Source organism: Hyaena hyaena, unplaced genomic scaffold (genome assembly GCF_003009895.1).
Source record: "Hyaena hyaena isolate Hyena2069 unplaced genomic scaffold, ASM300989v1 scaffold_14, whole genome shotgun sequence".
NCBI lineage: Eukaryota > Metazoa > Chordata > Mammalia > Carnivora > Hyaenidae > Hyaena > Hyaena hyaena.
Genome location: NW_024080646.1, coordinates 3,611,325 through 3,626,514, shown reverse-complemented (window position 1 = coordinate 3,626,514; position 15,190 = coordinate 3,611,325). Strand labels below are relative to the sequence as shown.

Genomic DNA, 15,190 nt, shown 5'->3' with positions numbered 1-15,190 from the left:
AGCAGCTCACGAGTGAAGTTGTCTGTACAGCCGTGAAGCCCCTAGACGAGACTCTTGTCTCAGAATTTTTTTTTTTCACACTTGTACCATTTATTAAATGACCATTAGTACAAGTTTAAATACTGCAAAAGAATGCTTCTAGATCTTTCTTTTCCTTTAGTAGCACACTCCCTGTACCCATTTGAGAACAAGAACACTTACCTATGTAGCTGAGTAAGACCGGGAGGAAGATCAAGCCGTGAGTGGCTCCCAGTAAGACCATAGCCAAATACATCCTGAAGTAAAATATCTGGAAAATCTGAGATTTGGCAAAGGCCAACACCACAATCCCTCCAAATTTTGTTAGTGTGATTCCACTGAACACCTGAAAGAGACAGGGGTTTAGAAAGCACCAACCTACTCTAATTCCACATTTCCTTACATAAGGATTTCTGGATGGACAAGGCCCAAAGCAACAGGGGTGGGGGTCGAACCCCAGCTTTCAGACTTAAAAGAAGTATTACATTCTACCTGAAATTGTTTGATTTGCTGCTCATGGGCCTGAAAAAAAAGGTGTAAGTAAGGGTAAAATGTGTGGATCCTGCGTAGATCCTGGATTCTGTCTTTAAACAGAGATTTCCTTACAGTTTTAGGTGAACACAACTGAGTATCTAAAACTGTTATAAAACAGAGTTAGTTGTTCCTCTGTAACAGTATTTTCTATGGCGGCAAAGTAGTTGGCTGATAGGCTGAAGCAGGCCGTGGAGTTGACCTAAGAAGATTCTGGGCCTGAACTACTAATCGCAGGCTGGGCTCTGAGTGTGACTGCTCCCCTCGCTTGTCAACACATGGCCGGCCTGTGTCTTATGTGGAAAGGCCTTCCGGCCCTCAAACCGAACCTCTTGGTTCTTTTCCTGCTTCACTGTCTACAAAGGATTCACCAATGGGAACAGTTATAAAGAATTTCAGTATATAGCTATTTTGTGAAATGCCTGGAAAACCTATCCTTGGCTGTCGTTATAGGATTCAAATCCTGTTTTCCCTAGTGAATTTTATAGTTGCTGAGAAGCACTCAGTTGAGGAGCTGGGCACTTTATGTGGAAATCTCTACCCAGGCTACTCACAGAACTGCCCGTGTGAGCAAGCGCCTCTTCTGCCCGTTGCACACGGCTGCCCTTCGTGCTCACTGTGAACGCTCTCGTTATGTGGCTGCAGAACTCCACGGAAATGCCACAGCTCTGAAAAAAAGTGCTTCCGTGAGGACACCCTTTTGTGATAGAAAATTCTAAGCAAGCTGGCCCTCTTCTCCCAGGACCTGTGGTTTGCAGGGCACCCCAGGCAGCTCGGGTACCCTCACTGGCCCCTTTAACTTCATATATACCAGTCCCCAATCACACCAACTGAAGCTGTACTAGGTGACTCGTGAGACCCTCAAGGCCCAGCACCCAGAGCTCCAGTTTTCTACAGCAGATTTGCTAAACCCACTTAAGGTTATCCCCACCCTCCAAGAGTGAGCACGTGATCACCAGATTTGCTTTAGTTGGGCCTCACTACCACTTCCCCCCATAACAGTTCATATCTTAAGTACAGACACACTTTCTGTTTTAATCCTTTCTCAAACGCTCAATCTTCAAGATGATTAAAAAGCACCTGGCAGGGGCGCCTGGGTGGCTCAGTCACTTAAGCATCTGACTTTGGCTCAGGTCATGATCTCGCAGTTCATGAGTTCAAGCCCCGCGTCGGGCTCTGTGCTGACAGCCAGCTCAGAGCCTGGAGCCTGCTTCGGATTCTGTGTCTCCCTCTCTGACCCTCCCCTGTTCACGCTGCCTCTCTCTCTCAGAAATAAATAAAACATTAGAAAAAATAAAAATAATAAGTAAATAAATAAATAAAAAGCACCTGGCCATTGCCTGAGAAGCAAAAGGTACTAGGTAAGAATTCCATCGGGAAGGAGTAATTTTTCTAAATAAAAAGTGAAATCTTGTCATTGGGCTACATGTTTTTTCAAATGCTTCAGAATAAGAATCAAAGGCAAAATACCCTCGTGACACAAGGAAGTCCCATTTTCATTGTCCTATGCACCTCCCACGTCCTCACTCCATCTAGCACCCATCCCGCTTGTCCAAGAGCAGGGGATGGCCTTGGTCTTTTACCCCAAGAACCGGTTCATGGAAGGGACATGGGAGTTAGGGACAGACTGAGTGGACCAGGACTCACCATAACCAAGTTGACCAAGGATACTGCGTTCAGACTGATGCCCCACAGCCACATGACACCAAACATATTGACCAAGATCATGGCGATGGTGACACACATGATCACTGCAGACCACAGATCACAGCCCAGGAGAACCACGGTCACCAAGAAGATGGCTCCCAGGGACACGCTGAGGTTAAAGATCGTGTCATCAATAATGGTCAGGTACTGTTCGTAGAAGACATAGAACACACTGGAGGAGAGAGAAGAAGGTTCTGTTGCAACTCATTCTTGCTTCTGGAAGCTCTACTTTTCATGCTGCCCCTACTGCAAAACTGAAACTACTCAGACCATCCCCCTCCTAATCCCCACCCCACCCCCGCTTCCACGGAAAACCAGGCTGTCCTGTCAGGAACAGGTTGGAACTCTTTCGAGTGAGATCACAGGGGTGGGGAAAAAAATCACTGCTTTCTTCTACTTTTCCATATTTTCCAAATTCAGTATCTCCTAAAATACTCTCTTACTAAGGAAAACACCCCAACAAAAAAGAAAAACCTCCATAAAGGCTCTGTCCCAGGAAGTCAGCAGTGAGGAGTACCTGGCGGTCCCTGGCCAGGAGCGCCAGCTCAGCCCTCTCCGTGAAGTCTGGTCCCTGGGTACTGTGCCCGCCCGCCCTGGCATCTTTTTTCAGAGCGTGAGCGCCAGCCCAGACACTGAGTTTTGTGTGTCCAGCATGCAGACCTCAGTGGGTGCTGTGGATTCTGGCCCTCTTTGCCCAGATGCTACTTCCCTTGATGCACTGTGCTTGCACTCATGGTGGAGAAGTTGTTAGAATGAAAGCTAAGTATCCGCATCCCACCAAGGGAGCCGCCAGTGTGTGGGCTCTAACCTACAACTCCCTGGTCTAGAAAATTCACACTACCTGTATGGGAACACACGGTAATTACTTCCTTCAAGGCCCATGGTTTTGGTGATGTTGCTGGCGATGAGGTTGGCTTTTCGCATGGCGTCAGTAAAGTCGGCAGAGGTCTGCAGCACAGTGTGGTAGGTCATGAAGTAAGTGGCTCCAACGGCCGTGTCATTGCCGAGGATGTTAACCGCTGAACCGTAAGCAGCATGTCCCCTAAGAGAAGACTCGGTGGTGTCAAAACAGCCTCACCTTGTATGGAACCTGCAGAACCTGAGCACTCAAGGCTAAGTGAGATCATCTGACCCTGGGCTCAGAATTCAGGCCAAATGTCAAGTCCAGGGATGGGAAGGCCCCTTGAAAGGGAACGAGGAAGGTTTTAGCTTGTTCTCTCTCACACTGGCTTGTCTTTACTGCTCTTGGTCGTTGTGGTACACAGGGCTGTTGTTTCTCTATCTGGTTCTGCTTGCAATCGAATGTGCTTTCGTACAGCATTTGCACAGCAGTGCTGGGTAACAGGAGGCAGGAAAGGCAGGGCCCCGGAGTCGATGGCCAGGAGACTGGTTTTGGGGGTGCCATGTGTTGGCCATGGAACCCTGGGCAAAGTTATGGAATCGGGGCTGTAGTGTCCTCTGCCAACAGGTGTACTGCCACCTACTCCCAGGGCCGTGTGAGGAATCACTGAAATAATGTCGGTGAGATGCATGGCACACGACTGGCACTTGGAAGGTCCCATAAGTGGTGGCTGCTGCCTTCCTAACAGCTGACTATACTTGATTTGTTTTATGTAGGCCAAGGCATTCAGTCTGCAAGCAGACCGAGCTGCAAGATTCATTCTTATTTTTAGACACAGTGCCAAGTATAGGTCTCAAAGCACAGACATGACACACATGTGACCAACTGATGGGATTCTGGTCAAATTAGATGTTCTTAGGAAAAACAGGGGAGTCCAGGGTTTACCTAATATACATATGGACACTCATCTTCCTCCCACAAAAGGTTCCAAATCAGCCCACCCCGGACATCCAGCCATCTTCCCGGTTTCTGGGCCCAGACAAGCTGCTTCCACGGGGCGCTGGCTGTGTGGCTCGATGGGGGAGTGAGACGCCCCACACCTCGTGTCCAGACAGGCTGGCGAGAAGAGTGGTGGGGCTACCGCAACCTAAACCTTAACCTCGGATGGCATTACCAGACATGCTGTCTTCCGCACCCACAGAAACAACTGAACACGCTGAAATGCCTCATGTCCCTCCTCCCCTTCTGCCCCGCTGGACACCTGCACAGGGCTCTGCACCCGTCCATGCAGCCAGGACAGAAGAGGAGGGAGCAAACGCTCAAGCCAGGGTGAACTCAGCTGAAAATGACGATGAGTTTTCTCTAAAGGTGTTCTAGGTTTCCCTGCTTTCACAGAAGGACAGGGCGGGGAGGGGAATGAAAAGAGACCTTTCCCACACAACTGCTTCGAGCCTAGCCCCACCGCTGGCTGTCCAGCGCGTAGCTACGGGAGGCGAGCACGTATCTGAGTGGCACAGTGGCACTTACCCTTTGCCGCACTTGGGGTTCGGGTTATCAGAAAGGAACATGGGCAGGAATCTCATGAAGTCTCCACCTTGAGGCCTCTGTTTGCCCTCCTGGGTGAGGGGCCTGCAGCGGATGCAGGCAGGGTCAGCCACTAGCATAAGCACAGAGGAGGGACCCAGGTGAGTAGAACGAGTCTCCAGATTTTATTTTAAAACATTTAAAGACACTGATAAAGAAATGAGGGGGATTCTTTTCCTGAATCCCAGATTCTTTTCCCAGATCCCAAATTTCCAGCACAGGTGATTTTCAGAGTCTCATACATCTCAGCTCCCAACTTCACCCGAGGCAGCCTGTACAAACCTTCTTCCCTGAAGCAGGTTTCTGCCTTGAGGATGACCCCAGTTGGTGGTGTCAGAGTCCAAGGCTTCCACGTTTTTATCAAGAAAATTCTAGGACAACCTCAACACTCCTAACCTAACCGTAGGGCAACAGTAGTAAAGAAGAGGGGCCCATCTGTGAGACACTATGGCCAGGTACCTATCATGAGATGCCCCTGCCTGGGCCCTGTGTAGCCTGCAGCCCTGTGGTGGGTGGTGGGAGAAAAAGAACACAGGCCACTTCAGACACAGTGGCCAAGGGAAGGGATGACGATGAAGGCCATGAGACCCAGCGCTGGCAGATACGTAGGTATAACCCGAGGTGAAGTAGATTCGTTTCAAATTATAATGTCAAAAGTCTTCAGAGAAAAGGGAAAGATCTGGAAAAGGAGATGAAAGTACCTGATGCGTTGCAGAACTGGTCGGTGCTGTTGTAGACTCTACAGCAAGAAGACTGAGGCTTGACCCAATCAAAGTAATCATCGATCCAGGAGGAGGGAGCAAAGCCGATTCGGGTACTAAGGAAAAAGGGGAGAAGTTACTGACTTCCTCCACAGGGAGGAAGTCTTCAGAGTCAGTCCTTTTTCTGAAACCTAACTTCTTTTTCTAGATTTTACACTGCTGCCCACTCAAAAGACAGATCTCATTACCACTTAATGGAAAACACTTCAGAATAGGAGTTGGTAAATTAATGCTTTAAAAGCTTTTGCTCAGGTAAAGCTAGAGTTAGCATGATTTGCAACAATGAACTTCCTAAGCAAACCCATTTGCAGTGAGAAATGTCGGGCCCATGCGGACTCTGGCTGCTTCTGTGACAGTACAAGGTGACCAGGTGGTACTGACTAGCTGTCCAGCTGGGCCGCGTTGAAGATCTGCTGCACCAGGGAATCGTTGTTGCAGCCCATGCCTCCGCACACCATGTTCTGCCCTTTCAGGGAGGTGTAGTCGTGCCCTTCCTCCAAGACAAAGTACACGGGTGGACCTGCATGCAGGTACTTGAGGGACTTGAAATAATCCATCACGTAGGAGTCCTGAAGAAATAAACAAAGAAGAGGACAGAGTGTGAACACTCTGATGATGACGAAGTAACGTGGTGATGGCTAAGGATCAGGAGAGCGCTGGAGGCTGCTGGCTGACATGCCCCCTGCTCAGATTCAGGGTTTCCTACCCAGCCAGCTCCCTTCTGCTCACCCTCCCTGCACCCCAGTGCTCCCCTGGCTGGCCCACCATCAAGAGGACACCTTACAAGGTAAAAGGCTTGCTGCTCGCCTTCTCTGGCTCCCCAGGGGGCTGCCTGAGAGTTCAAATCACGAAGACGGCTCCCACGGGCACAGCTTTCTCCAAACACGGGAGAGCCTGTCAGCACTTGCATTTTGAAGCAGGCATTAGCTTGAAATAACTGCAGGCAGGTCTTGAAAAATGTGTTCATACCACTGGTTACACAAGATGAAAGAGACAGCAACTTACATCTGGCATTGAAAGAGACTGATCCAATCCAATTTCCACTTTGTTCAGGACCGCGATACTGAATGACAGAACACCCACGAATACTGCTACCTGGAATGAAAAGTGAGTTATAAGGCAGTGACTGCTTACCGTATTAGAAAGTAAGAACAGAAAATCAGGGGGTAATCTAGATTTTTAGCAAGTGCCCAATATGAAGTGTTCGATAAATGTTAAGTGTTACTTTACCATTATTGGAAACTAACTTTTGTGCTTTGAGTAGAGAAGTGAGAGATGATCACTGTCGGCTACATCTAGTACATAAACGACAAAAAGCTCTTGCGGGGTTCCTGGGGACTAGGGACAGTGGGTGGTGTGGGGAGGGGTGTGTGTGACCCTAGAAGGGGAGCACAAGGGAGAGTGTTGTGACAGAGCACTTCTATATGTCGACTGTAGCAGTGGTTCTATGAATCTGCACGTGTGATAAAATGACTGAGAACTAGACGCACACACTGTACCAACATCAGATTCCTGGTTTTGACATTGAACTGCAATTATGTAAGACCCACAGGAAGAAACTGGGCCTTCTCTGTACTCTCTTTGCAATTTTCTATGAATGTATAATTAGATCAAAATAAAAACTTGCTTTTGTTGACTGCTAAAAGCTAGCTAGAAAAACATTTTATATATTTGTATATATTTGCTTTTGCAAATATACTTAGCAGCTGTTGGAATTCCCTTGCCAAGCAGATTTCTTCTTCTTTTTAAATTTATTTATTTATTTTGAGAAAGAGAGAGTGGGGGGAGAGGCAGAGAGAGAAGGAGAGAGAGAATCCCAAGCAGGCTCTATACTGTCAGCACAGAGTCCAACTCAAGGCTTGGTCTTATAAACTATGAGATCATGACTGGAATGCAGATCAAGGGTTGGACACTTAATCAACTGAGCCACCCAGGAGCCCTGCAAACCAGTTTCTTAGAATGCATGACAGACCTATTTTGGGAAGGAAAACCACAGACAAACTCCTACCACAATTGGTCTCATCCAGTCCTTAAGCAGAAGTGGAGAGTAAGAGTGCTTGAAGAGCCGAAACAAGCAGCTCTCAGAAGCCTGCACACTAGTTCCATCTTCAGAGCCTCTGACACAGCAAAGAACATCCAGACGGTTCTTCTGAGAGGACAAAGAGGAACAAAGGTCACACCCTCCCACTGCTTCACTCGCATTCTAGACCCTAATTAGGAGACTGTAATCCTGTTAACAACTTACCTCTTGCCGCTTAATGTCTAACCCCAAGAGACTCACAAAACAGGTAATCTGAAGAAGGAAGTCGATGAGGACTGCCATCCCGGCAAACAGAGAGAAGGTGTGGACGGCTGGCATCTTTGAGAGTGCTCCTGCAGGGGACAGAAGCTGCCACGTCACTGCCCCGCAGCACAGGACTACGCAGTCTTCCACTCCTGTGGGCCTGGCAGCGTCAGGGGACAGCAGGCTGCAGCCATGAGAAGACCCTTGCCCCCCACGCCGCCACCCGAGTCTGTGGATGTCACACCAGAACTGGAAACGAGTCCGTAAGCCCAGTGTTCACTTGGGGAGTCACTTGGGGAGTTAAATGTGGGCTCCTATGCTCTAACCCTATCCTACTTAATGGGGACAGTGGGAATTGATACCCAATTTGATTGTTATTTGAGAGGCTCTCCGGGCAAAGCTATGCACATTAAACTTTCGGAACCACCAATATGGGTCGTTTCTTACGGTACCTTTGATGCTTTGATCTAGAGAGAGCAGTATTTCTCTCTGCTATTACATCAACAGTGCTAGTCTCCCACTTCTGTCACAATCAACTGAGGGCGCAACAAGTCAGAAGTACTAGCTTAACACCCAGGAACTCAAACTGGCATCCACAGTATCTCATGTGGCCCAATCCATCTTAGGATGAAAAGCCGCATTTAACAAATATGAATAGCCAGCATTTAACAATGAGGTCTTACACAAAAATCTAGATTCACAGCTTTGCTTTAAAAAAAAAAAAGAAAAAGAAAACTGGACCCAGCGCCACTGGGCCAGCAACATGTAACTGCCTGTTTTAGACCTGTGCCCTCTGCGTGCCACAACCCCACTGCTCCTACTGTCCCCCAAAGTCACTCCAGCCTTGAGGCACAGTGTCTATTATCATCGCACTTGAGCTGATTTGCTGAAAAAAGGGGAAGAAGAGCAAATAACTACCGTTGCACCTATATCCGTCAAGAGGAAGTATAAGGGCCGCAGGAGGCAAAGTGCGTTGCTTTGTGGGAGTGAAAAACAGCCTACTAGCGTGTCTGACTTGAAAGACGGCTACCTTCAGTGACCCTCCAACAAACAGCCCCATGTACGGTGACCCTGTAGCCCAAGGAGGCGTTTCCATTTGTGACCTACAAATCGTATCTCTCTCTGGACTCGTGGGGCAATTCTAACCCAGCCTCCTGCTCAGAGATGCGCTCAGTTTTCTCTTCCTACTGTCACTGCACAGCAGAGACAGGGGCAGGTGGCCCTGCCAGTAAGGCTGGCTGGTGACTTCTTCATAGGAAAGAAACCTGAAAGCGCTGGCTTTTGCTGCAGCTTGTTGGCCTACAGTGGGGAGCGGCCCGTGCACCCGTGTGCCCCAGTGCTCTGTGGGCACAGAGGTGGAAGGCTGTCTGGGGGAACGCTGCAGGCCACCGGCCATGGACTCTGGAGTGCCGTGTGGCTCTGTGAGAATGCCCTTTTCACAGATCAACATTGGCCACAGGTGCCAAAAAGGGGGAGCAGCAGAGGAGTTCCAGGTACCTGTCACCCCAGACCCCAACATCAACACTGTCCTGAAACACCAGGGGCAAGAGGACACTTCCAGAACGACACCCCAGATACGGCCAGCAGTTTTCCCCGTGGCCTGCTCTGCTGCTTTCTGGTTACAGAATAAAGCCCAAGCAAGCAAGCAGCCCAGATCCTTCTACTCCCAGGCTCAGAAAACTGTAGGACTGGTAGAATTCAGAGAGTGATTACCTAAGAAAAATGCCACTGCCTCTGAAAAGGAGGACAGGAACATACTAGGAGCCACTTCTCCTAGGACCCTGCCCAGCTGCTGATCCAGAGTCTCTCCTTGAAGATGTTCATCTCGCTTAAAAAAAAACACACACACACACACACAAAACAAAATAAGGGCCGTTAAAATTTCTAAATAACACCACCACCTCTTTGCTGCTTTAACTCCTGGTAAAGAAGAATGATTAGTAGTTTTTTTTTTTTTTTAATGTTTATTTATTTTTTGAAAGAGAGACACAGACAGGGGTGGGTGGGGGAGGGACTGAGAGAGGAGACACAGAATCTGAAACAGGCTCCAGGCTCTGAGCTGTTAATACAGAGCCTGACACGGGGCTTGAACTCACAAACTGCAAGATCATGACCTGAGCTGAAGTTGGACACTTAATCGACTGAGCCACCCCGGCGCCCCTAGTAGCTTCTATTTATTGTACATAAAATTTTATGGGAGACCCACAACTTGTCATGATAATTCATCTGGGTATTACTAAACCCCTGCACTAGGTAACAGGTGAGAAGCTCAAGGAGAGACTTAGCATCTTATCAAGAAAACACATGGAATGTAGGCTGCAGGTGGCTGGACCATTCCCGACAATCTTACATGCCACTGAGTCTTCAAGTAAGGGGACTGGGACAGAATAAATGGACTGAGACCATTTTCTCCATCAGCGGGCATTTCTGACAAATCTTTGATTCTTTTACACTATTGGAGATTTTAATAACAGTCACGTCCAAAATACTCTCCACAAGCATGAGAGCCCTTTTTTACATACGTACTTAAAACATGAATTTTCATTTTGTATCTATTTCACCAACCAAAGAGAAGGGTGAACATCTTGGTCTTGAAATGCCCCAAACAAGATATGGACACCAATCGGCAACACAGAGAAAAGGAAACAAAGCCTCCTTGTCGTCTACCCTCGCAAATACTCCGCATGTAACTGGAGAGCCACGAACGGAGCCCAGTTCTTGGTCAGATGCCCAGCTCTGTGAGACTCTGAAAACATACCTGGTAGGCCTGGACCAGAATGAAGATGTTGTCCACCCCAACAGCCAGCACCAGGAATGGGATGACTTCGATCACAATGAGGGTGAGGGGGATCCCAATGTAGCTGAAGATGCCCAATGAGCACGCCACCGAGCTCAGCACAATGAGGATCCCCGCGATGCCGAGGGAGATTTTAGAGTCCACCTGAGACATGCGACAAAGACACAAACTGTCAGAGTACCATTTGTCTTAGGACCAAAAGGTCCTCACGTTTTACCTCTTTTTGGGTATAACTGATTTGGAGTTAAAAGTCCTGAGTTCGAGAGAAGAAATGAGAAATATTCTAGGTCTTCCCTAACAACATGTTTTACGGGCGACCATTCTTAGCTGATGGCATGGACAAATTAGAAAAAACTGGATTGTGGGAAATACATTGTAAGTTTAAAATAAACCGAAGGCTTGGAACTGGAGAAAACAGATGCAGGAAACAAAAATGTTACATACAATTAAAACACAGGGGAATGTACAATAGTTTTGAACAAAATAAATTATGATTAAGTAGAGGCAAAAATAAGACATCATGCTATGCACTGCCATTTCTTTCCAACAAAGACACACACACACATCACTTACTAGAAGCCTGCTACAGCTTTTGATGTGCCCCAAGGCTATGGAAATGTACAGAAACATGATGGCATAGCTGATTATAACAGTGAAAATGTCACCGTTACTTTCACGATTTAGTTCGTCTTCAATACTTCGCTCGGTAGTGAAAGAAATGGTCAGATTTGGATTCTCGTAGTTTTTCACAAAATTAATAAACCTAAAGAGTGAGCAAATTTTATATTTTTAGTTAAAGCTCAGTGACAGCTAAGTGAGAAACTTCTTCCCAACTTCTATGACACAAAAATCATGTTTACTTAACCTGTGTCCACATCAGAATTTTCTACACTGGAGACTAGAAGGTGAGACACCCCAGAGTACAAAATTCCAGACATGCTGAAGTTTCTACCACTTGAATCGTTTAGAACAAGTTTAAAAGTTGGTTCACAGGGTTTGGCTTTGGCACCACATATACTAAAACTGGAATGAACCAGAAAAGATCAACATGGGCCCTGAGCAAAGCTGATAAGCAAATTCATGAAGTGTTCCGTTAAAAAATTAAAAAGGTGGTTCATGGTCTCTTTTTCACTAAAAAAGATTTCTACATAAAGTATATTATGATAAAGACATATGCTCGTGGAACAAACTTTTAAAAGCTGATTTACAGATTCAATGCAATCCCTATGAGCCTCAGCTGATAAGCTGATTCTAAAATTCACACGGATTTGCAAAGTGCCCAGAAGAGGCAACCCCTTGTTTTTCAAAGAAGGACAGAGGTGGAGGACATACACTTCTCGATTTCACACTTTTCTACAAAACAACAGTAGTCAAGACAGTGTGGTGTCAGCATAAGGACAGACATAACAATTCAAGATCCGAGGCATACAACTCAGAGTCCAGAAATAAACCAGGTATCTGTGGTCACCTAATATTGACAAGATGGTAAGACTATCCAATGAGAGAAAGAATAATCTATTCAACAAATGGTCTGGGATGACTGGATAGCAACATGCAAAAAAAGAATGAAATTAAACTCTCCCCTCATGTTACATAAAGAAAATTAACTCAAATGGATCAAAGAACTAAAGGTGAGAGCTAAAAATATAAAACTCCAGGGGCACCTGGGAGGCTCAGTCTGTTAAGCATCCAACCTCAGCTCAAGTCATGATCTCACAGTCCATGAGTTTGAGCCCCACATCGGGCTCTGTGCTGATAGTTCAGAGCCTGGAGACTGCTTCCAATTCTGTGTCTCCCTCTCTCTCTGCCCCTTACCTGCTTGCACTGTCTCTCTCTCTTTCTCAAAAATTATAAATACACATAAACAAACAAACCAGGCATAAATCTCCATGTCCTTGGATTGGGCAATGGTTTCTCAGATAGGACACTGAGAGTATGAACAACAAAAAACTAGAAAAACTAGACTTCAAAACTAAACACTTGTGCTTCAGTAGACACCATCAAGAAAACAAAACAAAACAAACAAAAAAAAAACAAGCCAAAGACTGGGAGCAAATACCCAGAAATCATAGAGCTGATAGCAGGCTTGTAGAATACATAAGAATTCTTACAATTTAATAATAAAAATACAAATAATCCAGTTAAAAATGGGCAAAAGACAGGAATAGACATTTCTTGAAGGAAGTTATACAAATGGCCAATAAGCACCAAAAAAGATGCTTGAAATCATTAGCCTTCAGGGAAATACAAATCAAAACTACAATGAGATACCACTTCACACCCACAAAGACGGCTAGACTCAAAAGGTCAGATAACAAATATTGGCGAGGACATGGGGAAATTAGAACTCACACTGCTGGTAGAATGTAAAATGGTGCAGCCACCATGGAAAGCAGTCTGGCAGTTCTTCAAAGAATCACCATTATGACCCAGCAATTCTACTCTGGGGTGTACATCCAAAAGAAATGAAAACATAGAAGCTCACATGAAACTTGAATATGGAGGTCTACAGCAGCATTATTCCTAATGGCCAAAAAGGTAGGAACCACCCAAAAGTGCATCAAATGATAAGTGGATACAAATGTGGCATATCCATAGGATAAAGCAGTACACAGCCATAAAAAGGGATGAGGTGCTGATCCATGTTACCACTTGGATGAACCTTAGAAACACGCTAAGTGCCAGAATCCAGACACAGAAGTCCACCTATTCTTCCCTTCATGTAAAAATCCAGAATACAAAAATGTATGGAGACAGAAAACAGATTAATGTTTGCACAGGGCTGGGAGGTGAGAGGCTGGGGATGGGGGGGTAGGGGTGACAGCTAAAGGAGATGGGGGTTTCTTTTTGAGATTAAAAAAAGATTCTAAAATTCGCTGTGGTGACAGTTGCAGGTATCTGTGAATACACCAAAAGCTCCTGAATTACACACTTTTAATGGGTGAAATGTATGGCATAGGATTTATATTCCAACAAAGGTGTTAGGGAAAAAAAAGGCACTGGAAAACATAAAGAGTCAAAAATCCCATTCTCTGTTCCTATTCTGTAGGGGTTACAAATAGTCAACAATTTCCCGGCCCCTTGCTTCATATTGTTTCCAGGGATGGACAGCATGGAAAGCATATATCTGCCTAACCATGCTGATTGCAGCTTTTGTGTCCTACATCTGGAACCACTTATTTGCCTATCTTTAATGATTGCATGATTTCCTACTGTGTGTGTTCCCCACAAATGTACATCCAGCTTGCTTCTGGTGTTTGCTAGGAGAAAGGGGTGCAGGGAACATTTCTGCATAAAACGTTTGCATTCCAGTGCAGGGATACTGATTCAAACGATGTGTATAAATACACCAATTTTTTTTTCTTAACATCATTAGTACCAAATAAAAAAATGACTAATTTAGACCTGACGTTGGTTATAATTGAGCCAACTGTGGTTTAAGTGCATTCTGTTAGCACTCAACTTCCCACATGACAAAGACAGCAACTCACTCTTTTTCCCAGGCCTGGGCCCTCTGCAGCTTCTCTGTATCATTATAGTAATTATTGACAGGAAAGGTAATCACAAGGGCCGTGGCATTATTATAGTTTTGATCTGGAAAGGAAAAACGTGACATTAAGAAGAAGCATGTAGGAAATTAGACATGAAAGGAAATCTCACAACAGCTGGGTGACTGATTTCTCACAGGGGCTGTAGACTGTGCTCTAAAAACAAATCACAAGTTCACTGACAGTGTCTACAGAGCTCAGTTAATGAATAAAAAGGACGCTGTTATCTGGTGTAGATAGTTTCATGCAGGAAGGGTCACTTCTTTCTTTAACCAAACAGCACATGCATGGTAAACATTTCAAGCAGAGCAGAAAGGTGCTCAGTGTCTCTCATCCCTCAGTCCTTAGTTCTCCTCCCCACACTGTGGCCACCTGACCTACTTCCCAGAGACGCTCCACGCATGCACAGGCACGCACCTGTATTCTTTCCTTTCTTTCGTATTATTATGGTGACACGCTGTTCTGCACATGACGTTTTTAATTTGTGTCTTGGCGATGGCTCCATTTTAGGATATAAAGAGCTTCCTTATTCTTTTCTCTACTGTACTGTATTTTCTAGTATAGCTTAACCAATCTCCAATTGATGGACATTTTCCGCAATTTTTAAAATTATAAACATACTACAAAGAACACTCTGATATTTTTCATGCGTAACGTACATATTTGCAGAATCAATTCTTACAAGTACAACCACTGAATCAAAAGGTATGTGCAATTCTAATTTTGACAAATTCCCCCAAAATGCCCTCCAAAGAGGCTATCCTGTTTTTCCATTTCTTTATTTAACAAAATATTTACTGAGACCCTGCTTTGTGCCAGGCATTATTTTAGGTACCGTGGATATAAACCAGTGAATGAAAGAGGAAAACCCTGCCTTCCTGGAGCGTACATTCTATTCTAGGAGCCATATACACTTCCAGTAACACTGGGGTCCCCTGCACCCCACGTTCACTCACAAGTTTTATCAAATGTGGGTTTTATCAAACTCTTATGTCTTTGCCTCTCTGTTAGGGGGAAAAGACTGAAGTGAGATGCAGTTCACTATCTAGGAGTGAGATGAGCATTTTCCCCATATAATTAGCAGCCATTTGTATTTATTTCTTTTGTTAACTTTCATAT

General features: G+C 45.6%; 1 protein-coding gene and 1 non-coding gene across 3 annotated transcripts in view; one reads left to right on the top strand and one right to left on the bottom strand.

The window, feature by feature from the left end:
* Window positions 1-15,190, bottom strand: part of NPC1 (NPC intracellular cholesterol transporter 1) — a 54,656-nt gene that overhangs the window by 1,276 nt on the left and 38,190 nt on the right. For both annotated transcript variants that reach the window (XM_039218412.1, XM_039218420.1), the window contains exons 11-24: window positions 14,015-14,117; window positions 11,097-11,286; window positions 10,485-10,667; window positions 9,440-9,554; window positions 7,688-7,815; window positions 7,451-7,591; window positions 6,448-6,537; window positions 5,824-6,011; window positions 5,383-5,498; window positions 4,625-4,754; window positions 3,098-3,298; window positions 2,197-2,428; window positions 1,104-1,217; window positions 202-364 (exon numbers count right to left, since the gene is read on the bottom strand). In XM_039218412.1, coding sequence (XP_039074343.1) covers window positions 202-364; window positions 1,104-1,217; window positions 2,197-2,428; window positions 3,098-3,298; window positions 4,625-4,754; window positions 5,383-5,498; window positions 5,824-6,011; window positions 6,448-6,537; window positions 7,451-7,591; window positions 7,688-7,815; window positions 9,440-9,554; window positions 10,485-10,667; window positions 11,097-11,286; window positions 14,015-14,117 — 2,094 coding nt within the window. The remainder of the gene's footprint in view (window positions 1-201; window positions 365-1,103; window positions 1,218-2,196; window positions 2,429-3,097; window positions 3,299-4,624; window positions 4,755-5,382; window positions 5,499-5,823; window positions 6,012-6,447; window positions 6,538-7,450; window positions 7,592-7,687; window positions 7,816-9,439; window positions 9,555-10,484; window positions 10,668-11,096; window positions 11,287-14,014; window positions 14,118-15,190) is intronic.
* LOC120221217 lies at window positions 11,520-11,623 on the top strand. Its single transcript, XR_005525759.1, has one exon. It is a non-coding gene; the product is annotated as a U6 spliceosomal RNA (small nuclear RNA).